Source organism: Brachyistius frenatus, unplaced genomic scaffold (genome assembly GCF_029030835.1).
Source record: "Brachyistius frenatus isolate BFR_SWC_R1_liver_20210118 unplaced genomic scaffold, ASM2903083v1 Contig_69, whole genome shotgun sequence".
Classification (NCBI taxonomy): Eukaryota; Metazoa; Chordata; class Actinopteri; family Embiotocidae; genus Brachyistius; species Brachyistius frenatus.
The window spans coordinates 591406-617500 of NW_027210668.1; the positions used below are offsets into that span (position 1 = coordinate 591406).

General features: G+C 46.8%; 4 protein-coding genes across 12 annotated transcripts in view; 2 read left to right on the plus strand and 2 right to left on the minus strand.

The window, feature by feature from the left end:
- itgb4 (integrin, beta 4) overlaps positions 1–12308 on the plus strand; it is a 28162-nt gene extending 15854 nt beyond the window's left edge. The window contains 14 exon segments of the mRNA XM_069707452.1: positions 64–236; positions 351–531; positions 1721–1858; positions 1951–2133; positions 2235–2363; positions 5842–6009; positions 6097–6246; positions 6597–6731; positions 8007–8156; positions 8987–9175; positions 9268–9423; positions 9524–9688; positions 10657–10776; positions 10869–12308. Coding sequence (XP_069563553.1) covers positions 64–236; positions 351–531; positions 1721–1858; positions 1951–2133; positions 2235–2363; positions 5842–6009; positions 6097–6246; positions 6597–6731; positions 8007–8156; positions 8987–9175; positions 9268–9423; positions 9524–9688; positions 10657–10776; positions 10869–11194 — 2363 coding nt within the window. The 3' untranslated portion in view covers positions 11195–12308.
- Positions 12309–12532: 224 nt separating this feature from the next.
- Positions 12533–18914, minus strand: LOC138626058 (butyrophilin subfamily 1 member A1). Of its 7 annotated transcripts, none has more exons than XM_069707474.1 (12): positions 18765–18851; positions 16508–16684; positions 16300–16398; positions 16087–16194; positions 15845–16003; positions 15535–15675; positions 15184–15235; positions 14878–14904; positions 14127–14153; positions 13041–14029; positions 12866–12908; positions 12533–12781 (listed from the first exon to the last, which is right to left on the minus strand). In XM_069707474.1, exons 2-10 carry the CDS (start codon positions 16568–16570, stop codon positions 13470–13472), a joined length of 1236 nt encoding a protein of 411 aa, XP_069563575.1. In that variant the 5' UTR covers positions 16571–16684; positions 18765–18851; the 3' UTR covers positions 12533–12781; positions 12866–12908; positions 13041–13469. The 7 variants fall into 7 exon arrangements, with proteins under 7 accessions (XP_069563575.1, XP_069563573.1, XP_069563574.1 ...); XM_069707472.1 differs by having other exon boundaries at positions 12866–12930; XM_069707473.1 differs by having other exon boundaries at positions 12845–12930.
- Positions 17975–26095, plus strand: part of LOC138626057 (uncharacterized) — an 8202-nt gene continuing 81 nt past the window's right edge. Inside the window, exons 1-17 of one of the 3 annotated variants that reach the window (XM_069707467.1) lie at positions 17975–18481; positions 19623–19795; positions 20105–20212; positions 20424–20499; positions 20641–20797; positions 20955–20997; positions 21118–21176; positions 21327–21362; positions 21520–21572; positions 21695–21827; positions 24310–24524; positions 24599–24644; positions 24729–24794; positions 24892–24951; positions 25031–25116; positions 25382–25476; positions 25549–26095. The exon at positions 25549–26095 is cut by the window's right edge and continues 81 nt beyond it. In XM_069707467.1, coding sequence (XP_069563568.1) covers positions 19759–19795; positions 20105–20212; positions 20424–20499; positions 20641–20797; positions 20955–20997; positions 21118–21176; positions 21327–21362; positions 21520–21572; positions 21695–21827; positions 24310–24524; positions 24599–24644; positions 24729–24794; positions 24892–24951; positions 25031–25116; positions 25382–25476; positions 25549–25583 — 1305 coding nt within the window. In that variant the 5' untranslated portion in view covers positions 17975–18481; positions 19623–19758 and the 3' untranslated portion in view covers positions 25584–26095. Of the gene's footprint in view, positions 18482–18954; positions 19524–19622; positions 19796–20104; positions 20213–20423; positions 20500–20640; positions 20798–20954; positions 20998–21117; positions 21177–21326; positions 21363–21519; positions 21573–21694; positions 21828–24309; positions 24525–24598; positions 24645–24728; positions 24795–24891; positions 24952–25030; positions 25117–25381; positions 25477–25548 lie in introns of those variants that run through there. The other 2 variants (XM_069707466.1, XM_069707464.1) reach the window with 2 other exon arrangements.
- Positions 25693–26095, minus strand: part of LOC138626060 (histone H3.3A) — a 1977-nt gene continuing 1574 nt past the window's right edge. The window contains exon 4 of the mRNA XM_069707477.1: positions 25693–26095. This exon is cut by the window's right edge and continues 273 nt beyond it. The gene's annotated coding sequence lies outside the window, so the exon portion shown is untranslated.

Sequence of the window (26095 nt, forward strand, 5' to 3'; positions counted from 1 at the left end):
GAAAACAGAGAAACAGTATCTGCTGCTTCTTGTTTTAATCCTGTAAATCAATCATTCCTGCAGTTTCAAGACCTCCAGAGGTGGCCCAGATGGCTCAGAAGGGCTACGTGAACCAGAAAGCCACTTCCCCTGGCGGCCGCCTTCTCTCCCCAACAAACCCCAAGGCCAAAGCAACCGGACCCCGAAACATCCGCCTCAACTGGGACCCATCAACTGGCAACCCCATGGGGTACAAGGTACGTCAAATCAACTTGCACACAAGCTTCAACTTGAGTCCTTGTCCTATTCCTATCATTTCCATTTTTCTGGTTTTCTCAAATGCTGTAGCTGAGTTTCCGTGTGTGTTTTAGGTGAAGTACTGGATCTACGGCGACCCGGAGGAAGACGCCCAGGTCTTAGACGTGAAGACTCCTCAAGCTGAACTCACCAACCTGTACCCCTACTGTGACTATGAGATGCGAGTGTGCGCCTACAATGCACTAGGAGACGGCTATGATACGGACATGGTTGCCTGTCAAACAATGGAGGATGGTAATTACTGTCAATCCAGTAAATTACACTTAAAAGCAAATAGAACTAGTTTAGATGAAACAGTTTGGGATCGGACTGCAGCGGCTTTTTGTAAATCCATCACTAAGTGGTTACCAAGTGCTTGAAGCTGAAGTAACTTGTATATCCATTCTTAGGAAACATCTGTAGCGCCGCCCAATCAAAAGCTGTCATCTACAGAAACAGGAAGTCAGTGTAGTATCATGAACAATAGCCAAGCGGCATCCAACCGTGACATCACCCATTAGTTTGTGAACGGCCGTTACGAAGCTTCGAGTTCGGGTTTTGGCCGGCGCCATCTTGCTAGTCCCAAGCAGTTTGGAGCTGGAAGTGACCATATTTGGACGAGCTGGGTGGGGAGCGAGCGCTGGATCTGACTCTATCAGATTAGAAACCTGGCACACAGGCCTGTCAATCAAACAGACACGTCCCCAAAAACACTGTCTTTTTTAAGCTTATTTTCTAATTAATGACTGAATTATTTCCAGATGGACCGTGAGAAAACTAATAAGAAGGAGCGACTTTACCTATAAAAACCTAAATAACTCGAGGTGAAATTTTATTGACTGAGAATTTTCTGAGAGTAGTTGAATGGGAGTCTGTGGAGCTGGAGACTTTTTGGAGCCGGAGACTTTTTGGAGCCGACCTCTAGTGGCGCTCGGTGGTATCGCAGCTCAAGGCTCTCAGCATTGGTCTCGTTTTTCAGATCCCAAAGCTACGTCCACTTTTATGTACAGTCGATGGCTAAAGTATATCTAGTCAGTGTTAGGGGTCAAACAATATATTAAATTGAACCAACGATCTTTAGTAAATGTATGCATTACTTTTTATATAGGCCCACATATGTATACATGAAGAAATACAAATGAATCTATTAAATTTAGATTAAGTGGGAAACATCTGATTATGATAACTTATCTGATGCCCTTATTACATTATTAAACAATTTCTTTCAAGCATCAATTCAGATATGTCAACGTAGTTTCATAATATATTTTTGTCAACCAACATTATTTCTTCCGTTAGCTACACAACAGTCACGCCTGGCAGTTATTCAGTGTACATTTTTTTTGTAACATCTAAACTCTACATAAGGACTAGTTTGTTCGGGACAACTTGTTTTCATTTCATTTGTATTTCATGAGGTGTTTCCTGCTCTGTTTTCCTGCAGTGCCCGGTGAACCTGGTCGTCTCGCCTTCAACGTCATCAGCCCGACCGTCACTCAGATCAGCTGGGCGGAGCCTGCAGAGACCAACGGCAACATCACGGCCTATGAGGTCATCTACACACCCATCGATGATGAAATGAGTAAGACACCCAGAAAAAAATGCAAATACTCATCTTACGGTTGCATCACGTCCTCTTCGTCCCATCCTGACTCTTTTCTTTTCTCCTCACAGAGCCGGTGGGAACAGCGAAGAAAGTGCAGCTTGACAGCCCGAAGAAACGAATGCTGTTGATCGAGAACCTCCAGAGCGCCCAAATCTATCAGTACAAGGTCCGCGCCAAGAACAGTGTGGGCTGGGGCCCCTTCAGAGATGCTACCCTCAACCTGGCGTCCCAGCCTTCCCGACCTATGTCCAGTAAGTCTGCGACCAACGCATCCCCGGAGCCCTTATTATAAATCTGTGAGCCTCTGTCTCCCTGGACACAGATTTACCTCTCGCTCTCTTTCTGTCCCTAGTTCCCATCATTCCCGACGTCCCCATTGTGGATGCGGAGGCAGGCGATGAGTACGACGGCTACCTGATGTACAGCAACGACGTGCTGAAGTCGCCTGCGGGCTCCAAGACACCCAGTGTGTCTGGTGATGGTGGGTACCCCGAGCCAAAACCACCGGCCGCTCCTAACGGCTGACAGTGTAAACTTACTGTGCTCGCCCGACGTCAAGGCAGTGAGCTGCCGCTGTAACATGGATCCAGTTATTTCAGTGCTCCGAGGCATCGTTCTTTGTTCTTGTAGCCAATGCGCGTTTATGCAATGTGTGCTGTGGAGTTACAGCAGAGCCAGAAGAACAGGGAGCGGACATCACTGTGAAATGTTTGGTCAGTGCTGCAGAAAATCATCCAGCTTGTGGGAATCTTTCTGAGAACATCAAGACTTGAAGGCCTCTTCTGCTTTTTTCAGGGCTTTGCTGTGAAATGCCTGAGAAGTCTGACATTAATACTCTTCCTCGCTGTCAACAGTTACATTGAGGAAGAACTGGAAGGCCTTATTCTCCTCGTCTGCCTTTTTTTTTAATTTATTTTTTTTATCACATGACATCTGGCAGGCATCTTTCCAGCAGGAAACGCCCCAAACAGGCAGCAAAAAATGTGCTTCCAATGCGTCAGCCGATAAATTCAAGAGACGAGCTTCACGATCACTAACCGCAAAGTCCTCGCTCAATAAACCTGCTGTCGCTTTTTACAGCTGCCGCTCTGCTCTTAAGTTTTCACTGGAGCGCAGCGTTCCTCGCCTCCGGGACAGTTCAGACTTTATTGATATAACCTAAGACGGGGGTCTCCAACCTTTTAACCTCTGAGAGCCACGCGTGTTCAGTAACATTTATTCACATAGCTGAGCTCCACCCAAACCAGCTGAATAAGCTTCTTTGATGTGAGCAAATTGATACTCAACACACACATTTTGAATCAAAACAGCTTAAATTCAACAGCATGTGCATGTTTTTTTCTATATGCATGTCTTTATGTTTTCAACTGATGAAACTGACACTACTAACATCTGTCATAGAAAACAAAACAATGGTTATAATTTATTTGACTTCTCCTGATTTTCTGTCTGTCCACATATCACTTCATCACATCACTTCCCTGCACATTCCCTCCGTCTGTAGTTCACTTGCATGTTTTATGCATTCAGTCTTTTCTTTCTTTTAATTTGAAAAGTCGTGCATTCAGCCAACCAGCTCTGGCCCCGCTGCTGTGGTCCAGCCGGGAATATCGTAGGCTATTTATGTTATTTACCTAATTTTTTTTAGCTTTGATTGTGTCGTTCTCTCGGACAGATTAAAACAGCCACTCGGTATATTTGGCAATTCATTTAATCATTTTTTAATTTATTTATTTTTTTCATCTTTGAGAGAACGACGGTATCAACGCTCACAAATTACGTAAATAACATAAATTACCCAGAAACAGGAGCTTCATGTTGGAGACCCCTGACTTAAGATATATACAGTATATCATAAATGATCCCATGAATGTGTTTTACATACAGTTTACCGTACAGTAAAACAAGCACAAATCTATCCCTGGCCTGCTTGCTTCTCCCCTCTGACCACGAAATCAAGGCTGGAAATATGTGAAGTTGGTGGGATCCAACCTGGATCTCCGTAAGGTGTCGTGGAAAAAGAAAGTGGAGGTCATCCCCTGTCGGCTCAGCACAGACACAGAGACGACCTCAGATGAGGGCCCCCGCCCCAGCTCCACCCAAACACCGGTGCCAGGTGAAGACCACTCAGAAAGACAGACAGGCAGCCAGCCAAGCATGCCAGCAGCTGTAATGCACGGCCAGCCATGTTCCCAGCGAGGCAACAGCGTCTCTCTCTGCCTTCGTGATTTTATCCGCTCAGAGATATTATCATTCGCCTAATAATTCCATTTCGGGCTTCCGTCCTTGTCCCCTTGTTGGCTCCTGTCCCATCTATCCTCCAGCCGCCTGTCCAGAGAGGAGCGCTGGCATCAACACCTCCAGTTGATGATCGAGGTCAGGCTTTTCCAGGTGCCTGTCTCTGTCTGCTCTCGCTACATCCCCACAGGGGAGGTAGTGGTCTGGAGGCAGCTTGTCGGCGGTGTGTGAAGGCTTACTGTGGAAATAACAGCTTCTTAATCAAATACGGTCTCCATTTCTGCAGGGCAGTTTCAGTGATGACACCTTTTTCTGGCAGCTGTATTTCCTTTCATCTTCACACGTGCCTTTTTAAATGTGAAGCACCTCAACAAACTCATGTAACTCACATTTCGTCGGCTGCAGATTCTCCACTAGGGGGAGCTGTTCAACCTGTTTTCCACAAGCCAAAGTAAAAGCAGCAGCACTTCAGATGAGCACATGAAGATGTGTTTATGTTGCACCCTGCAAGCAAAAACCCACTTTAGTTTTATCAGTTGCCTCTCAAGCAGGAAATAAGTGTTGCAGCTGCATTTTCATTCACAGAAACCTGCTCATTTGACGCCAATGTTGATCTGTCAGTTTGTAAAACATCCTTCTGCAGACAAACAAATCTCAACCATTGGGTGGATTGCCGTAAAGTTTTGGATGGAAAGTCGTGGGCTCCAGTGGATTTATCTTGACTTATTATATTATATTAGTCGGTTTTTAGTAAAATATTACAAAGATTTTTAAATTGCTATGAGATTCGTTAAAGATATCTTATTGGTGATCCCCTAACTTTTTATCCAGTGCCACCAGCAGGTCAGAGTTATTCAAAAAAAATAACTCAGAAGCTATTGACATAAAATGTTGATCATCATGGCTTCCAGATTATTGATCCAAATGTCTTAAATTTGCCTGGAGAACCAATGACATTCCCATCAGCCGGAGCTGCACCTTGCATTCAGTGCCTATCAGGAAGTCTCAGCATGTTAACATGCTGGCTGCATCCCGGTATGATGATGCTACGATGTAGCTGGAGTCATTAATGTGGCCGCAGACTCTCCAGCTTCATTCTTGGTTCTGCATTTTTTTTGGACCGCCACAGTTTAACATTTAACACAAATGTTTGTCACTGACTGAGTGACTAAGAGATGAAGTTGCACTGCTGGACGGCTGAATTACATGACTTCCTCTATCTTTTTCAAATTAAAAGTCCTTTTATACACGGTCCAGCCATATACCTGGTTTATTTCAGTTGTTGTCAAGTTTTATATTTAGAGATTTAAACATGACACCTTGTCCGACTACCATACTAGTGTTAATTGTTAATTCTATACCAATAAACAACAACAGACATTTCCCTTTAGTAAGATTTTATTATTGAAATATTCAGTCCCAAAGTAAATGTTGAGCAGGTACTGATAAACAACTGCAGCTGTAACACTCATTGCCTGCAGGTGGCAGCGTTGAGAAACAATCTTTCCTTGCTTGTAGGTGGTGAACATTTCGACTAATCTTCTGCTTCTGTTTGTGAAACCTGCAGGCGACATAAGTAAGACTGAAACCACTGATGCTTCCTGTCTGCTGACTGGCCGGGTGCTCCACATCAGCGGCGCTGTGTTGGTCCAAACACTGGGAGAATGTATGCATTTCTTTTGTCTGTTGACAGTTGTCGCTCTTATTGTGCTGTTTCACAGATTACGCGATGAACGGGAAGTGGGACCAGAACTTCCTTTTCCCAGGAGGCTCGGCGACACGCAACATGTCAGCATCCTCCTCTCCGATGTCCACTCTGAGCTCCAACTACCGAGGCGCCGGCGGCTCCTTCACCACAGAGACGTCCACCACCTACATGTCCGGACCAGGTCAGGACGGACGGCAGTGATTATATCAAGAGGAACCCGGACATAATATCAACACATTAAACCTCTTTTATCGCTCTGTTTATGTAGGAGGCTCCCGCAGACAGGACATGATGGGAGGAGGGGTGCACTCGTCGGAGGTCATCATGAGGAAGCGCTCGGAGAACCGAGGTTACGCAGACGAAAACATCCGCGACTCCATCGTCATGGGAGACGTGTCGAGCAAGTTCCCCGATCTGAGTAAGTCTCCGGCACAGGTTTGAATCTGGGATTAATCTCTGGATGAAAGAAGGTTTTTGGTGTGGAGTGCCTCGGCGGGTGGACGGTGCATGAGGCCGATGGCTGACGTGAGTTATCAGGGTCGGGGCTGTTGGCTGCAGAGCAGGCTTGTCCACACACACTCTGCAGGAGCTCTGCTGACTATCGCTGTTTCTCCCTCCCTCCCCCTTGTTTCCTCTGTTTCTTTTATTTTTTTTTTTTTTTTGTACTCCACTCCCTCCCCCCTTCTCTTGTGCTACTTCCATCCTTTCTCTTCGCCTCCGTTCTTCGTCCTCCTCCCTTTGCCCTCCACCTGCTCTATGCGCCGCCAGGTGGGTTCGGCTACGCTGGGATGCAGAGCAGCTCTCAGAGCCAGTTCAGCTACAGCCTGTCTCCTGGTGCGAGGGCCAGGACGCAGTCTTCAGACGTCAATGAGGCCTTATATAATCTGGACAGGGTGCTCCAGGGTAAGTCTGCAGCGTACAGGCCTGAAGGCACTGGATATGTTTGCTGGGTAATGAAGCTTCTCTGGTTGGTTTTCATTCACTAGTATAGTTAAACAGTAAAATGATTCACTGGTGGCAGAAACCGAGTTAAAAGACTTCTTGTTCCTCAAATATGATTAAACATTTGAGAGTGAGCCAATAAAAAAACCAATTCATTATAATATCATTAGCATGCTATGTTGTCAAATTAAACCCACAACGGAAAGAAAACACCGAAATTGTCTGAATGAATTTTATTCGTTTGGTCATTTCTTAAATGCCACACTAAAGAAAGGTCAAAGGTCACTGTGACCTCTCATCCGTCCCATTACTGTGAGCACGATGATCTCAACAACGCCTCAAGGGATTTTTTTTTTTTTTAATGTGGTTAAAACATTTACTTAAACTGATTACAGCTTGGTCGTCCAAGGTCAAAGGTCAATGTCAGACCATAATGTTCTGCAAATTCGCTTCCGGCCATTATTTCACATTTGGTCAGATACTGAATTGGTGACACTGATCTTTGGTGTCCGCCTTGAAACTGCTCCATGTCTTTGAACTTTGTGGCTTTGGAGCAACGTCCATAATTTAATCTTTGTTTACTGTCATGGCGACAAGCCTGAAAACTCCCTTTTAGTTCAAGCACAGCGTGATCTTCAGCCTTCAGCAGTTAGCCGATTAAGTTTGAGCTGTTTCCCTCATTGGTGGAGACCAAACCAAACCAAAAAATATATTAAATATTAGACCTGTTTTTTGTGACTCCAGATGAATGTAGACTTTGCTCTTCATCTGTGACACATTGAAACAAGAGACAACTGTTTGACAAAACAACTTCATGAGCCAATCATATGTCAAAGATGTTTATTCTGCTGCCCCAAGTGGTGAAAACATATATTTTTCTTTCAATAGTACTCAAAACTTGTTTCAAGAATGACCCAGGGTTAATGTATATTAGTGTATATTCTTCTCTACTGGGCTCTGCTGTCCACCATCTGTGTTCAACAAGTCGGATTTCTAAACCACATTCTAATTAATGGAGATCAATGGCTTTCTGAAAGGACGCGTAGCAACTCAAATGTTCTCTTAAGAAAGGTTTCAAACTGTTTAATAAGATTACAAAGTACTTTCAAATACACTTTTACCTTGATTTAGTCTTCGTCTTCACATCTTTCCACCCTTTCCACTAAGAGTCTAAACACGGACACAGCACGTCATATACCGTAGGTGTCTCACTCGTGTCTCTGTGCGGTCCCTCAGATGCGCGTCTCTCTCCGGGCGTCCCCGACACGCCCAGCCGGCTGGTGTTCTCCGCTCTGGGACCGACCGCCCTCAAAGTCAGCTGGCAGGAGCCCCACTGCGAGAAAGACATCCAGGGCTACCGCGTCCTCTACCAGCTGCTCAACGGAGGTAAACCCGTCACGCCGCCCTCAGCATCAGTCTTTACACAACCTTTATTTAGAGAGGAGACGTGCACGTGTTAGATTTCTGTTGGACGAGGCAGTCAGTGTGTTTTCAGTCTCGGCTTCTTGAATTCAGTCCAAAACAAACTGCTGTTCTGGAACAAATTTTTTGCACCCTTGCATAAATCTAAACATCAGTGCAAAAGCTTCAGTCTTTTATTTAGTTGGAAAACAGCGTTGCAGATTGCTTCCAAACTGAACGGTTCTCTGTATGCTGCACATTCAGTTATGCTTCAAATAAACTGTTATCAGTATTATAACTATTTTTCTACTTGGATTGGATTATGTTTCTCAAATTAGTTCTTCGCGTCAGGCCGTTCGTGCCGTTGTTTGCAAAGGAACGGATCGGATTTAGTGTCCAGACATCACCGGCCGATCTGCGTGGGTTGCCGCGGTAACGGCGTACGCAGATGACACAGCTTTCTGGCAGGGAGACCGTTTATTTCGACTTCTGTCCGTGAAGCGTTGTTATCGTTGTCCTCTAGAGCACCCCCCCCTCCCCCCGTTAGCGTTCAGCTCACGATAGCATAGATTCTGCTCGCTCTGTCTCTGAAAATGATGATGTCACCGTCTGACGCAAGAAACCCGATCTGAGTCAGCAGAGCCTCTGAGTTTCTGCATGAATCAAACTGGCATCACATCGCATTTCATGTGTTTTTGTTTTTTTTTGCTGTCCAGACATTTAAAAAAAATCAATCTTGAAACAATCTGAATATGACAAAAAGTCCTTTTCATAATTCATCATCCTGACGCTGAACGACTTCTCCTCTCCCGCAGGCGAGATGCAGCACGTCAACGTGACCAACCCGGCCGAGAACTCGGTGATCATCCAGGACCTGCTGCCCAACCACTCCTACCTGTTCAAGGTGAAGGCTCAGAGCCAGGAGGGCTGGGGTCCCGAGAGGGAGGGAGTCATCACCATCGAGTCCGCCGTCGACCCCAAGAGCCCCCTCAGCCCGATGCCAGGTGCCGCCTCCGTGGATTCGTCCCTCAGACGCCATCGCCGCGGTTCTCTGCAGCTCGTTTCTTCACACTGCGGTTCTCCTGTCTTCTTCCAGGCTCTCCGTTCACCCTGAGCACCCCGAGCGCTCCGGGTCCGCTGGTGTTCACCGCTCTGAGCCCCGACTCGCTGCAGCTCAGCTGGGAGAAACCTCGCAAGCCCAACGGAGACATCCTGGGATATGTAGTCACCTGCGAACAGCTGCATGGAGGAGGTGCGGCAAAGAAATGCGCTTATACAGATGATTTGTTCATCTGTTAAGTTTTTTTTTTCTTGTGAATAGTGTGTCACTGCGTGTTTCCTGTCTCCCGCAGGCGACGTGCGCTCCTTCCAGGTGAACGGCGACAGCGCCGAGACCAGTCTGACCGTCCCCAACCTGACCGAGAACGTTCCCTACAAGTTCAAGGTGCAGGCTCGGACCACGCAGGGCTTCGGCCCGGAGAGGGAGGGCATCATCACCATCGAGTCCCAGGACGGAAGTAAGACCAAGCACATCGATGTGATGCAAGAAAATGATCTCTGTAGCGGTTGGGAGAGACCGACATGAAACAACAACCACGTTGACGGTCTTATTTCCTTTTTGTGAAGCACTTTGTGTACAAAAGTGTTATATCAGTAATGTATATCATTATTATTATTATTATTATTATTATTACTAGGATTGAAACTGCCTACATACTCGAGGAAAGAGTGTCGACAAAACGGTTGAACTTTAGGAGCATGAATGTAAATGTCAGACTGCGGTTCATCTTCTGTACAGAGTCCAACATTTTGGCCTGAGAGTCTGTTAGAGAAGCGTCCAATATGGAGAGTTTTGTTTTGAGGGACGTTAACGTGATCAGTAAATTCAGAAGTTGGTACCAGAGAAACGTTCGAGGCTCCTCTGGGGACCACGAACATATCGTGAACACATACAGGAGGTGTCGTGACAATCAGGCCTGCAGAACGTAACGTGAGTGTTGAAGGTCAGCAAAAAAGATTCCCTCTCTGGGGACCGTGAATTTTAAAAGCAAATTTTGTAGAACTTTCTGAAGATTATTTTTTATTTTTTATGCAATTTATGTCTTTATTTGATATGAAAATTGAAGGTGGACAGGAAATGTGGGGAAATGAAGCAGAGGAACGATGCGGAGAGAAGATTCGGCCAGCTGGGAATCAACCTGCAGACTTGCTCTTCGGGATATTTGTTGTTTGTTGAAAATCTCGTTGTTTGGGATCATTTTAGGAGACATTTTGAAATGTTTTCTGTAAAGGTCAAGTGGTCACTGAAATCATTACAAAGCTCCAGGAAATGTTGAGCTTTATTTCTCCAGAATAAACTGACTGACATGATCAGATTTAAATACTTTAAACTCTGTGGTCATATTTCCGGATCAGTCAGTTCTCTCCCCGTTAGTACGAAGCAGTTCCCTGATACCGGCATCTCCTCCTTCCTGTTGCCCTGCAGGTGCTTTGTCTCAGTACAACAGCCAATCAATGACGAGGAGGGAAGTTTTCCAGATGCCAACAGAAGTCAGCACACGAACCAACGTCTCCCACACCATGGTCAACGAGCCCTTCTTCTCGGGTACGAAAGAAAAAGTTCATTTCAGCTGTTTATATTCAAATAATAATAATAATAAGTATTCCTTCGATAATGGGCTCTGCTCTCTCTGACAGACGGCATGATGATGACCTCACAGCTCACAGAGAGCAGCGGCATGGTGTCCAGCGGCATGATGTCCAGCGGCATGATGTCCAGCGACATGGTGTCCAGCGGCATGGTGTCCAGCGGCATGATGTCCAGCGGCATGATGTCCAGCGACATGGTGTCCAGCGGCATGGTGTCCAGCGACATGGTGTCCAGCGGCATGGTGTCCAGCGGCATGGTGTCCAGCGGCATGGTGTCCAGCGGCATGGTGACCCGGCAGGTCACCAAAGAGGTGGTTCAGAGGAGCGTCGTGGGAGGAACCACCATCACCAAGAAGATGTTTTATGAATCTTAAAATCTTCAGATTAACACCCAAAGGTCCAGCATGAGGAATCACATCGGAGAATCTCTTTTAAAAAGAGTCGGCTTCAGAGCAATGCATGTTTTGGTGTGTGTGTGTGTGTGTGTGTGTGTGTGTGTGTGTGTGTGTGTGTGTGTGTGTGTGTGTGTGTGTGTGTGTGTGTGTGTGTGTGTGTGAGTGAGTGTGTGTGAGTGTGTGTGTGTGTGTGTGTGTGTGTGTGTGTGTGTGTGTGTGTGTGTGTGTGTGTGTGTGTGTGTGTGTGTGTGTGTGTGTGTGTGTGTGAGTGAGTGATTGCGCAACTAAATAAAACCCAATTTCATGTCATGAATCTCCACGGCGGAGAGGCCGCCCCGTCCCGTCTGTTACATTTTAACGTCTCCGTGGTCGTCGCTGTGTTTCTCCTCAGTGACTCCGCTCCCTCTGTTGGCTCAGATCTGGTAACACACACACACACACACACACACACACACACACACACACACACACACACACACCGCGGCTTTAACCAGGCCGGCACGAGCCAGTAATCTGACTGCAGATCAGTAATCCAAAGTGACCTCCACTCCACCCCACCCCCCCCCCCACCCCCCTCATCCGCCGCCTGCGTGAGAGTTGTTTTGAATATTTTCAACTTAAACTCGGCAAATTACAACCCGACTCTCAGACGCACCTGTTTTCCAGGAGGCTTCAAATTGGGTTCGTGTTCATCCATCTGGTCCTGAATGATGAAATGGGACTTTTGTTCATAGATTTGTATTATAATAAAGTGGTTTGTTTTTTTTCCAGGCATATTTAATAGTTTTTAAGATTTTTACTTCGGCAAACTGACATTGAATTTATGACCAAATATAGAGCAGTGCTGCACACTTACAGGTGCGTTTCCTGCTGACCAGCAAAAAGGGCAGGGTTTTACAAAACGGGCAAATGATCAAAAATCTGTGGCATGTTTTTGTATTTCATAAGGTGTCGTTTTTTTTTCCATGTGTTTCTCTTTATTTTGCATTTTAAGGAGCTTAACATTTGAACAGGAAGATATAAATGGTGTGTAAAGACAGAAAGATTGTATTTGCTCTATACTGCACGTCCTGCTGTACTTTGGCTTTTTGTTGTTAAAAAAAAAAAAAAAAAAAACAACACTTTTGTAAAACACAATCTGGATGACAAGATGAACTTTCCACCAAAAACAAGTAAAGTAAAACATTCATGTATCTTTAAAACAGTTGCGTTCTTTGTTTTTATGTCAATTCTGTTGCACTTAATAAAGATTTTAAATTTTACAAAATTGTTCTCTATCATAAATGAATTTACATCACGTGACCACTAAAGACGAGATGAAGCATTTACAGTTCATTTATTGATGTTTGAGAGACCAAAAAATAAAAAGTGCTGCCATCTGTAGGTTGCACACATAAACATAAACAAAAGCTCAGCTGCATAAACAAGCTCATGCCCGACAAATGTTTGCAGGAAGCTCGAGACGAAGAGTCAAACAGAGGGAGATTTAACGATTCACATGCGTCAGCTCGGACTCCGATTATCTGCCCGTGTGTGCCTTCGCTGCGCTGAGGCTCTAAGCGGCGCCTCGCGTCCTCTAAGCGGCGCCTCGCGTCCTCTAAGCGGCGCCTCGCGTCCTCTAAGCGGCGCCTCGCGTCCTCTAAGCGGCGCCTCGCGTCCTCTAAGCTGCGCCTCGCCGTCCTCTAAGCTGCGCCTCGCCGTCCTCTAAGCTGCGCCTCGCCGTCCTCTAAGCTGCGCCTCGCCGTCCTCTAAGCTGCGCCTCGCCGTCCTCTAAGCTGCGCCTCGCCGTCCTCTAAGCTGCGCCTCGCCGTCCTCTAAGCGGCGCCTCGCCGTCCTCCACACACTTCATGCTATAAAACTCTTGAAGGCTGTTCTTCATCTAGAAGTCATAAAAAACGGTTACAAAAAATGATATTTCCACGTAGCATCTCCAGTTTGGGTGTTTGGGGACTTTTCGATCGCTTTCAGCTAAAACCAGGCTTCTTTTTTTATTTTTTTAAATTTTGTTGTTGTTGAAGTTTTCACTTGACGCCATTAAAATGCTCATCTTTAAAATACAAATAGTCAAATAGTGTTTGTCTCCTTGAAGGCAGAGCAACAGAGAGAGTAACGCAAAAGAATGGCGGCTCTTGTTCCCGATCTCCGGAGGCACCTCACAGAATCACAGAAGGAGGATTCAGGTTGACCAGAATAAAAGCGACGGACTCTGCGGAGCCGCAGAGGATCAGGACCGAAGAGGACCGGTCAGGCGGGTTCAGTTCCACAGGCAGGGCCCGGGGCAGAGGCACGGCTGCCTGACGTCGGCGGGCCTGATCACCAGGTCTTTGACCACCTCCACGGTCCCGAACACGGGGTGCAGTTCCTCTGTGAACTTCTCGTTGTAGGTGAAGACGTGGGAGCGCTTCTCCACGTCGTAGAAGGACAGCTGGCCCTGCTCGTAGTCCAGGTACACCCCCACCTTCCTGGGCAGCGGGCTGCGGGGCAGGGGGACGCTGGGCACCGTCAGGGCCTTCAGGTCCGAGCCTCTCTCCAGACGGACGGTCAGGTAGCCCGTGTCTGTGTTGAGCGAGCGGAAGCCCCGCCTCACGGCGGACGCCTTGACCACGCCCAGCCTCCAGTCCCGCTCGCCCACCTCCACCTCCCAGTAGTGGCGTCCGGAGGTGTAGCCCTCCCGGCCCACGGCGCACCACCAGCCGTCGAAGCGCCGCGGGCACCGCGGGGCGGCGCGGTGCTCCAGGCCGCAGCGCATGCGCTTCTCGTCGGCGGAGACGAGCAGGTCCGGGTTGGCCGACCCGGAGTCCAGGACGACGTCCTCTGTCGGAGGCGGACGGACAGATTACAGACGGGAACGTTCAACATCGGAGCGTTCGTGTATGTTTCTATCGGGGGGGAGAACGGAGAGATTTCCTACCTGCTGCCTCACAAATCCAGTTCCACACTGGAAGGAAAAGAAGAGGCGCGTTAAAGCTGCAGGTTGAGCAGATCACCACACGTTGGACATTTTGTGCTTTTTCAGCTCTTTGTTTTGGATTACTCAGCCAACACCTTCAACGGTTTGACTCACTCTCACTCTCACTCTCGCTCTCACTCTCACTCTCACTCCGAAGCAGCTTCAAACATTCAATATTTCAGATTCCTGAAACATTTTAAGAACACAAAATGTTTTTTGAGTGCTTTTAGAAAACGTCATTCCACCTTCTGGGAACAACAACAGCGATAAAAAAAAATAATTAAAGAAATGACAAGATCATCTCGTAATTTTGTTGGAATTTTTTTTTAAAAAGGTTCCAGCTGGGATGTCGTACGACAATGACAAACATTCAGAGAACAAACCGGACCAGCGCCTCCCGCTGCAGACGGAGAGGTGCTGAACTAGCTGAAGTTCCGTCCGTCCCTGTCCGCTGCGTCTCTGTGACGTCCCTTCGTGTGCGATGTGAACCGTGACGAGGAACTTCTCCCCCGAGAGCGCTGAAGCGAGGGCTTATCTTTGCGTTTCAAATTGTCACGTCAAATGTCAATTTCCTGTGACCTAGATTTGACTTCTTATTATCCCGCAGCCCCTCCCCCCTCCTCCCCCCTCCTCCTCCTCCCTCCCCCGACCTTGAGAGGAATCAGTGTGCAGCAACATCAGCGGGTGTGGATTTGATCAGGTGTGTACTTACCGCTGTGAGGGATGTAGCGCGCAGCGTCTGAAAGAAGGAAGTCAAGTCTGAGATTACACCGAGACCATCGGGTGATTCACACACAACACAGATCCTCCCCCACGCTCCGTCAACACGCTCCGTCAACACGCTCCGTCAACACGCTCCGTCAACACGCTCCGTCAACACGCTCCGTCAACACGCTCCACACATCACACCTCGAGGAAACCGTGGAGGCTGATTCAGTCCACTCCGTAAAACTCCTTTAACGTTTTCACAATCTGATGTTTTTTAAACACTTGCGGGGTTGACGAGAGCTCCACTCACCAACCCTCTGGTTCCGCTGCTTTTTCACCAGCCACTGCTTCGTCACGTCCTCCTACGCACACACACACACACACACACACACACACACACACACACACACACACACACACACACACACACACACACACACACACACGCACACACACAGAGGTTGTCAGGGCCGGGTGTCACGCAGCAAACATTCATCAGGCTTCACGCTGACCGAACTGAGATCAGCGTGCTCGTCCGTCATGTTTCCGTTTCAGCTTCATGTTCAGTGTGTGAACTGCTTACGTCACCACTGGAAATAAATTCACGCAGAGAGAGCGAAACAGTTTGCTCCCGGGAAGCGGGTGAATATTCAGTGCGGACCTTGACGGGGCTGTCGGCGTTCAGCACGGCCAGCAGGACGAGCTCCACGGCGGGCAGCAGGTTGGGCAGACGGCCCCTCTTCCACTGGAACTCCAGGTCGTCCAGCATCATGAGCGCGGGCTCGCCGGGCCACACGGCGGGCTGCGGACAAGGTCAGAGTTTTACTCTCGCCGGAGACGGCGGCTCCCGCCGCTCTCTTTCAGCACGACGGGATGGCCGCCGAGGCCGGGGTTTAGCTTAATCGTCTTTATCAGACGCACGCGAGGGAAGCGGGTCAGACTTTAATGGAGGAAGGAGCCGACGCGCTCACCTGAGGCCTGCTTTTGATCCCCCGGGTCCAGTCCATGATGACCCTTTTGTGCGGCCCCATGTCGTACTCGCCCCCCGACTCCAGGATGCAGAGGAGCTGTCCCTTCCAGTCCTTCTTCTCTCGCTTCTCGTACTGGTACTCGGACGGCGCGATCTTCGTCTGGGTTGAATAAGAAAGACGTTGAAGGCGACGGTTTCTCCTGTGCTTCTGGCCACAAAACATACACAGCAGCTGTTTCGCACCTGCACTCTTTTCTCCAGAACCGCGGCCCATTCAACGATGAAGTCTCGACACACGCCGGCCGGCCAGATGTCCTCGCCGGTCCAGATGTGGCCGAGGACGTTCGACCTCTTGAGGTGCAAAGAGAGACAAATGAGCGACTGTGATCGCGAGCGATAGAAGAAGAGGAGGAGGAGGAAGAGGAGGAGGAGAGAGAGGGGGGGGGGCGAGCTCACCTGGCAGATTCTGTTGAGTTCTCGAGCCAGCTCCATGATGAACACCTGACTTTCCACCAGAGGCTCCTTCTTGTCAAGTTTCACTTTCTTACGAGACTCCTGCAACGAAACAAACAAGATCAAAAACAAACAAAACAAGAGGAGAAAACAGGACTTGAAGCGTTTCACGTTCACAGTCGTTTTATCAGAGGACAGCAGAGTCGGATACCTTCAGTCGGATTTTGAGCTTTTTGGCCGGCTCGATGAGGAACTGCAGGCAGTCTTTCATCATGCTGGCAGGTGGAGAGCGAAGCCGATGCCCTGCGGTACGACAAGGGGGACACGCTTCAGTACGCTGGCACCCGTCCTGTCCAGAGCTGAGGCCCAACTGCAGCTGACGGAGCTCCTGTCGCCCACACAAATCCATGAGAGAGCACAAAGCGCTAATTTATGAGAGGTGGCAAAAAGGTAGTGTGTGAAGAGAGAGAGGGCGAGAGAGAGGGCGGGAGACAGAGAGAGAGAGAGGGGGAGGGGGAGAGAGAGGGAGAGAGAGGGAGGAGCACTGCAGAACTTTTCATCACAGCTTGCACTCAAAGTCCACAGAGAGCTCATTATTGGGCACTCGGTGCTATCATGAGGTGAAGAGGAGGAGGAGGAGGAGGAGGAGGAGGAGGAGAGCTGGTGGAAGAGTGAAAAAAAGAGATGGTCCACCCACACACACTCACACACTCACACACACTCACACACTCACACACACTCACACACAAACATGCAGTGGGTGGCAAACGGAGAAACAATGTGAAAACAGGCACAAAAAATATATATATATATATATTGCCGAGTAAGAGGATTTCCTGACGCGTGTGGGTCGATGCATCTCGATCACGGCCTTGAAATTGGGAAATTTATTCCCAAGGAGATGTGAGACAGCCGCGCAGAGCACTTTTAAAGCACTGCGGAGGGTGCGGGGGAGCGTTGGCCCGGCTTGCTGTCGATTCAGCAGTCCGCCCCTGCGCGACGGGTTGATGCGCTGGGGGGGATTTGATGTTCTCTCTGAGATGAGGAGGTGGCAGCTGAGCCAAGAGGAGGCTGCTCCTGACTCTGAACACATTTTAGAAACAGCAGCCAGAGTCGGGGCTGAAAGTTTACAAATCCAGTGAGGAAGATCGGACTGATCGGAGCAAAAACTCATGTTTTTGGGTATATGAATTTTATGTTGTTGTTGATTTTTTTCTCTTCATACCAAACTAGTTCTGTCTAATGAGTGTTTTCATTATCGATTAACCCGGCAGTTATTTTTTATTTTTTTGATGTTTCGGTCTTCGTTCTTTGAAAATGTCGACTGGTGTTTCCCAAAGTCCAAAAAAAACATTTGCTTTGTTTAGATCAACAATTTAACAACCAAAGGAGAAGGCACAACTTGATCTCGTAGGAATGACGGCACAAGTATTCATATTTAAGAAGCTGGAATCAGAGTTTGAGCGTTTTGCCATTTACAAATAGCCCAAAACGATGAATCAATTAGCAAATCAACTAATCGGTGAACTGACTAATCGTCAGGCCCTGTCCTGATTTGTGGACAGTGTTTTGAATGACTTCCCCTGTATGAGTTGCTATAAATACATTGTCGTTGGTTGCTCTGCGATGATCACTGTACACGCTGATGTGCACGAATAAAAAGCAGACAGGAGGAGCCCCATCAACAGAGATGGTCCTCGTTGACTTTAGTCCACACAGGCTCCACAGACACGTGGAAAAGCAGAGGACGAGCCGAGCCGAGCCGAGCCGAGCCGTGACAACGAGCCCGGGAACTATTAGTAGTAACAATGAAGTGGACACGGTGTCACCCATGTGTATTTTAGAGTAAATAAGAGGGCATATGCCACCGCTCGGCTTTCCTATCTAACGACAGTGATGTGATAATAACGTCCTGATTCCTGGTTACAGACAGCCGGCGGGGGGGGTTTTATTTCTGGCTGTGCAGACTGACCACGGAGGTGCCGGAGGAGCTGGAAGATTATCGGAAATCCGGGATTACCACCGGTGCCGCTGCTGCACAAACCCAGGCGGTGACTTTCTCTATTTTGGAGACGGAACCGACCTCTGCCTGTAAACCAGCACCAACACAAACACTGTGACACCCGGCGGAGAAACACGGCAGCGAACTGGAGGAGGAGACGGGTCGTCTCACAACGGCGGAGCAGTACCGACATCTACTTTAAGCTTCTTCTCTTCCGTCTGCCGTCGTCGAACTGTCATTTTAAAACGTTATAAATAAATACCCCCCCCCCCAAAAAAAAAAAAAAATAAAAATAAAGCCTGTTCTCGTGCGCGTTTGGCTATGTTTGCCCCCCCAAAAAAAAAAAAAAAAAAAAAACAGGCAAATTATTTAATTTAATTTAATTACGCCCTGTGTGGTGACACAATACAAACAATTAAAATGTACGTTTACGGGGGAAAAAAAGAAAAAGAAAAAGATGTCTTACCTTGTTGCGGGATAAATGTCCTTTCCGTGGAGAACCGTGCGCTGCTCCTCCGGTGTGCGTTTGGACTCAGTGCTCCTCCATCCTGACCAAGACGCACCGCTTCATCCACAACTGCGGGCGCGAGTGACAAGCGCGCGCTCTTATCCGCCGCCTCCGGTACCGGGAGGCAGTTTGAGGAAGGAGCCGCTAGAAGTCGCCAAAACGGAAGACATGACTGGGCTCGTTTCTAATGTTCCGTCGTGTAAATTGAATTGATTTATTTATTTATTTCTTCCCATCTTAATTGACAAAGCTGAACATAAACCGTGAGCGGCGCGCAGGAAACGGCTTGAAGCTGCCGTTATTCAAGAACTACCTCGTGCCAACGTTGCGTCATTTTTTTAATTTTTTTTTAAGGCGGCTCAACTTTCGTAAATACGAATAAATCAGCTGCAGGATATTCTTTCTTTTTTTTTTTTTTTGTCTTATCGTGTCCCTATAAAACGGCCTGTTAGATGTTGGTTTAGTGACGTTTAGTTATTTATTTTCCTTCATATACCTTTTATAGTAAAAATAGCCAGTTGCAACCTTCCGGTTAACGACCTTTAAGTCTTACTGTAAATATTGTCAGCTGAAGTGAGCGAATTTGGAAATAAAGCATCAGTCAGTGAAGGCAGCACGGCCGTAATGTTTGGAAGCACAACAGCAGATGTCACCGCAGCCAACACGCAGGTTGTAGACGTGCTTTCAGGCATATAAACCCCCGTTTAGTCCCGACAGGTCGGTCCAGTTGTTCACATTTCTTTGGGTTTTTTATTTCAAAGGTAAAAAACTAGTCACTCGGTGTTTAACCCCACTTCGCCTCTCTGTGTCTGACAGGTACGGGAAGGTGTCTCGGTATGTTGGAGCGACACGGAAGTGTGATGACAGCACGTGTCCCCGTCCTTTAAATGACAGGAGGCAGGCGGCGCGTGTCATCAGGAACAGGCTCTCCGGTCGCAGCTGGTCGCTCAACATGGCACCCAAAGACCCTCTCCTCGGCACCCTCAAAGGTAAGCATCGGTAACAGATGCGCATTATCGGCTCAACATTTCTCTTTCACCGGCAGCTGATTGCATCGTGTTGACAATTGGGGTTTTATTTCAGTTACAAATCCCCTGAAACGCACTTTGTTTACATAAAAAAAAAAAAAAAAAAGACGCAGCCATATTTTTTCTTTTCTTTCTTTTTTTTTTAATCACCGGTGTCTTAGTCAGAGTATTGGTGAGTGAAATGGCGAAGATGATCACGCAGCTTTGAGGGTGTGTATTTGTGACCGCTGTAGCTGCGTGTTGTTGTTGTTGTTGTTGTTTCCCTCGCAGTGTGCGTCCTGAACCTGCAGTCAGACGGGGAGATGGTGACAGACTCCAACCCTCACCTGGCCTCCTGCTGTGAGCTCCTGGAGCTGGTCCTCAGGAAGGGGCTCCAACGTCAGTATCAACCTGTTATTACTATCTCTCTTCCTACATATAGATATATAGTTCAAATATTAAGCTTATACCTGGCTTATAATATTTGGATTGTCAATTATGTGCAAAATAATTTTCAGGCAGAATTGTGTTATTTTTCAATAACAATTCACCCGATGCGCTTCCTGCGGAAGACACTTTGCAGTGTGATCTGTGTGCTCTCTCTCCCCAGAGCCGGTGATCAGTCTGGTACACAGAGATTATTGGCAGTGTTTCGAACAGCTTCCCCACCTGGACGCCTGTGGCAGGTAACGACATCCAGCTCAGATCCACTGACTGGGAACATTTGTTTTTACCGTGGTTTTTTTTTTTACCCGTTTCACCGACTCCACTGAAAACAGCACCGTCTCGGGCCTTGTTTGATGTCCGCTGTCTCCGCTGACGTGCAGGCTGTCCGCGCTGTCCTTGGCGGTAGAGCAGACCAGAGTTTGCAGGAAGCTGCTGTCAGCTCAGGGCCGCGGCCGCTACCTGCTCAGACTGGCCCTCAGCCGCAAGGCCCTGCCGCAGTTCTTCACACACCTGCTGCACACGGCCAGAGTCCTGGAGGTCAGACGCTGAAACACATGTTCAGGGACACATGCGTGTTCCCAGTGTTGCCCATGTGTGTCCTTCGGTGCTCTGAGAAAAGTGTTCCCCAAATACAGCCGGTAAAAACATTTTCACTTGTTCTCTCTTGTGTTCACATTGTTTCTCTCCCGTGCAGTGGTACAGCCCGGCGTCAGTCCTCAGGAACGAGGAATTTGTGGGTGAGACATTCTTTACTTGATCTGATTGTTTCCACTAAATTAGCAAAGCTGAGGAAGTTCTTATCATCGCTGCCCAACATCAACAACAGTCTTTAAGGGCCTCTGTTCTTCCTCTTTCAGAGCCTTTCATGTCGCTGCTGCTCGTCCTCTCTCACATGGAGTTCAAACTAGACATGGAGGTCAGAGACACTGTTACCTCCCAGAAACACTAGAAATACACCGTGCATTCATTTCAACAGTGGATTCTTTCCTTCAAAATATGTTCTATTGTTTCTAATCGCTTTTGAAATCAAACAACTCAACTCTTAACATTTCCTTTCTTTACACAGAACTGCAGTTTTCTGGATGAGAGCTGGCTCCTACCGGTGAGAACAAGGATGACTGTTACGTATGTCACAGCAGTATTATTTGAGCTCTACTGGCCCTGAGTTATGCAGGTTGCATGAAAATCCATATAAAAAGTGTGGTGAGCTCCGGCAGATTGTGAGAGTTTGTCTGCTGACTGATTGTTTATGTGTGCAGGTGTGTGACGTGTATGAAGTCGTGCCCTGTCGGGAGGTCGGGATGGTTTTGAGGTTCGTACTCTTCAAAGAATTGTTCTCGTTCCACTGAGCGCAATGAAAAAAAAAGAAAAAAAGAAAGATCTATCCGACCTGTTGCATCACCGTCGTCCTCCGTCTCCGCGTCCGTCTCTCAGGTATCTCAGTGGACGCGTCTTCATCCTGGACCTGACGCCTGGCAGTCAGGCTCACGTCGACAAGTTCATCTCCCCGGGTGACGTCATCGATGAGATCAATGGGACGTCGCTGAGGAACTCTAAAAGCGGGCAGGTGAGAAAATACTCAGTGACGTGTCGTCCACGTCGTCTGTGTTCATCTCTGTATTAATCACAGTCTGGCTGATACGAAGAAAAACCTTTACATTTGCTCTGCTAGGTCTTTTTAAGAAAAATATTTTTGACCAATCAGACCACAGAGGAACGTATGTGCAGTGAACTGAGTTTTAAAGGACGAGAAACCCCGATCAGACATTGAACCAGGACATTTAATGTCAGGAGTGCTTAATAATGCAATGATATCATACCGTTACACTGCGTAACGCTATGACGTCATTACAGCGAGAGTTAGTTTGAAAAAGCTGAGCTGCTTCAGTCGTGTGAAAATAGTTTAGTGACTAAAGATCAGACATCAACAAATTTCAGTAATATTAGTTCTAACTGAATATCTGATGGAAAACTTACATTTATTACACTGTATTTTGCTGCAACTGTTTGTTCATTAAATGTTTTTCAGTATTTTGTCATATCAACAAGAATATTGTCATGGTCGGAAATACCCTGAAATATTTTAGGGCCATATTGTAACCTCTCATAAAAGGCTTAAACTCTTAAATTAAGGAAATGGGACACCTCTTGTGTCAACAGTTAAGTGAATTATTAATAAGTTTATAAGTCTCAGAAATTTCATTATTCCATTTATAGAAATATACAGTATGATGACAAAACAGTGTATCTCACAGAATCAGGTATTACTGCTCACAAACAAGACTTCATTCAATCTGTATGGACCAGAAATAATATAAAATGTATTGTAATGTGTTGATTTAATGTCGGTCTATTGGCCAGCGGTCCATCCATGTCTGTTTTATGTGTGTCCCATAAAACATGCCAGTGTTAAGCTCAGCCAGCTTGAACAATACCAGGACCTCGAAAGTCTGGCGGCTAAATGCTATTCAGCCATCAGTGGTTTTATTATTTCCACCTGTGCTTTTCCTACGGTAACGTGTCAAAATGTCTGCCAAGCAAAACAAACATGAGGAGGTTGTTTGAGGCTCCTGCCAGCATGAAACCGACACGGGCATTTTTTTTTTTTTTTTTTTTAAATCTACGTTGCCTGATTAGACCGCCTCTCAGAGCCGTGTTCACATGCACACGAAGTTAAAGTACAACAGCCCACACTTTACCATTTTTATTAATACCTGGAGTGTTGGGACGTTACGCAATCGCTGCACCAAACCGGAGCAGCACTCTGATCAAGCAGAACAGATGACGCCTGTGTGGGCGGGAGCAGGACTCTTGTTGTTAACATGGTAAACAGGAGCCCACTGGAAGGCACAAAGGCCAAAATCTATTCTAAAGAGGTGCAAAATGAGAGGAGTGACGATGGGATTTTTATTTTGTTTTAAAATGAGTTGGACACAATAGTTTTATTCTGAAAGAAAACATGAACCCAGGAAGAAGAAAGATGTTTTCTGAAAAACAGAATCAATCAAAGCGAGTCCGAAGCTGTTGGGACTCTCGTGTTGTTTGGAGTTTCTCTGTCGTACAGGAGACTCGGCACAGAGAACCAATTCAGACTTTTCGAGGGCTGTGCCGTGTACACACAGTTTATACACACAGTTTATACACACAGTTTATACTGTGTGTGATTACACCCTCGACAACCATACAAGCCTTTGCATAATTAATAAACCTGCCTCACTCAAAATTGTGTTTTTATCTGCTACTGTCAAAGCATGAGAAGTTATCTAACATGCAGCTGCCTAAAATATTTTCTCTCAGTGGTGGAATAAGTATTCAGGTCTATTACTTACGTAAAAGTACCAATATAGCAACAAAAAATACCCTATTACAAGTAGAAATACTGCATTTAAAGCTTTAAGGAAAAGTACAGAAACATTAGCAGCAAAATGTAGTAAAAGTATTTAAGTAAAAGTCTAAGTTTGTTCCCTCTGACTGATATATTGTTATATATAACATCATTAGATTATTCACATTGATCCATCAGTGTGTCAGCAGCATGTTAAAACTAATTCATGTAGTTTCATATCCAGATGTGATGATTCATCAGATGTTTACTGAGAAATGAAAATGAAACTAAATATTGGATCATCTGACTGTTTTTTGAAATGATGTGAGAAGTTTACAGGAAATGAACTCACTGTTTGGTGGAGCTCTTACCAACTTAGACATCTGAAATGCGACCCGACTACTCTGAGGTCTGTAAGACGTCAGAAGACAAACATGTTGGTTTCCAACATGTTTGGAAACCACTTTAATCTTTAACACTGTGTTGAATATAATGTTAAAAGCTTTTTATAGCATCCGTTGTGTCAAATCTTCATGTGAAACGTAGCTAAAGCTGTCAAATAAAGCAGCAAATGAAAGGTGCCATAAAAATAAAACCATTATTTGCATTATTATTATTATTATTACTATTAAATAAACGTAACTGAGAGGAAGTATAAAGAGAAAACGGAACTCCATGGAAAGAGTCCTGAAACGGTGCTGAAGTAGACGTCCTTCCCTCCCAGGCAGGCGTGGTTCTGTCTCGGCTGAAGGGCTGTCCTCTGTCCATCCGGGTCGTGAGATGGAGGGCCCACGATGGAACCGTGTACCGGCCCCTCATCAAGCTCCTGCGGGCCCTGAGGACGGAGAACCCCACTCTGCAGCTGGGCCCCGCTCCCTCCACACAGACGGCCAGCACCGACCGCAGGCCTCCTCCGTCACAGTGTCTCAAAGAGGGAAGGTGAGCGTGTCCCCGGTCCATTAAACTGATCTGCTCGTAGCCGTCGTGCTGACTGAGCCGCCTCTCCTCTGCAGGATCGTGTACATCGTGCGGTTCTTGGGGAAAGCGAACATTGGAATGGTAACTAACCATTTGTTTTTACAATTTACTGCACGTTAAATCACCGCGGACATGCATCCGATATCTGGTCTGACCTGTTCTCAGTTTGGAGGCAAGGAGGTGCTGCAGCATGCGATCCCACAAGTGTTGCAGAAGAACCTGCCGAGCAAGGTAACGAAGCCGCTCCCCTGCCCGAGGGCACACGGGCGCTAGTCTGCTCGACCAAACATTTACACATTGATGTCAACACGAGTGATTTGTCCCACAGGAAGTGCTTTTAGATTTGAAGGAAACACATTTGACGTGCACAGACAGAAACAGTAAACTGGTAAGTACACATTAGCAGGACATTTGATGTCCGAGTCACTCTTGAATTCAAATGGCTGTTTGTCTTCATGTTTCCTCAGGAGGAGTTTGAGCATCATTATCCAGAGATTTCATGCGTAGGACGATTTGCTCAACCAGACTACACAATATTTGCATTCTGTGTGGCGTAAGTAATAAATGTACATATTAAAACCTGTGACAAAGCTGTCCTCGATACCTGCAGTAAATCCACCAACACAACAGCGTGATAATCCAGGATGTTACTATTATGAAAGGATTTCCCACACATCTGTTAAATCTAAGCTGCTTGAAGTTTAGGTCACTTCCCACCAGAGACGAGATGTGCTGATGCAATACACAAGCCTTCGCAGCTCTGCTTTCATTGGCTGGGCCCAGATGTCGTCTAAGCACATGATTGGCTGTGTTCACAGAGACTCCCCAGAAACCCCCCAGTCCACCGGCTTCTGCTGTGCGGTTCTCAGAGCCGGCACCATCAAGGAGTGCGAGGAGATCGTCTGTCGTATTGGTGAGTCATTACAGCTTTAACAATATTACGTGGTGTGTGTTGTTTAACAAAACGTTTGATTTTTTTTTGCAGCTACTGGTTTCAAACATACTGAATGGTTTGTATGACAAATCACCAGCTGTGGGGAACTCATTGTAAATAAATAAAAAGTGTGTCATGATGATGCAATCAGTGTCTGAATACCAAAACATGTCAAACAACTACAGAACACGCAGCTTTCTACTCATAAAGACCTTTAATAGAAAGACATGTGACAACATTTCATAAATAGTATTAAATGTAGCTGCCAAGATTTTATGTTGGAAAAACATGTAAAAAGCGATCCAGAAAAATACGGCGGGATCTGCCATGCTCCTTGTCACCGAGTATCGAGGATCAACTGAGGTAGCTAATACCCTGACACTGCAGTGAGGCCTATTGAGCACAACATGCTGGCATTTTTGTGGTAAATGGTAGATGGGGGGGAAATGTAACTCCACCCTTGCTCCAAAGACAACTCCATCCCCAGAAGGAGCCCGACACCCAAAATGAAAGTCGAGTGGTGCAGTAATGTTACATTTAGTATGATCCATGATAGAATCGGTAGATACTCCTGCTGCTACCCTAAGTGTACCCAGGC

Bases quoted from the DNA above. Each gene is read 5' to 3' on its own strand.
- LOC138626058 (XM_069707475.1), bottom strand. From the start codon at position 16,570: ATGATGAAAGACTGCCTGCAGTTCCTCATCGAGCCGGCCAAAAAGCTC. The intron at 16,399-16,507 runs GTATCCGACTCT...GTTTCGTTGCAG, and splicing joins AGCTCAAAATCCGACTGAAG to GAGTCTCGTAAGAAAGTGAA. The intron at 16,004-16,086 runs GTGCGAAACAGC...TATTCAACCCAG, and splicing joins TTCTGGAGAAAAGAGTGCAG to ACGAAGATCGCGCCGTCCGA.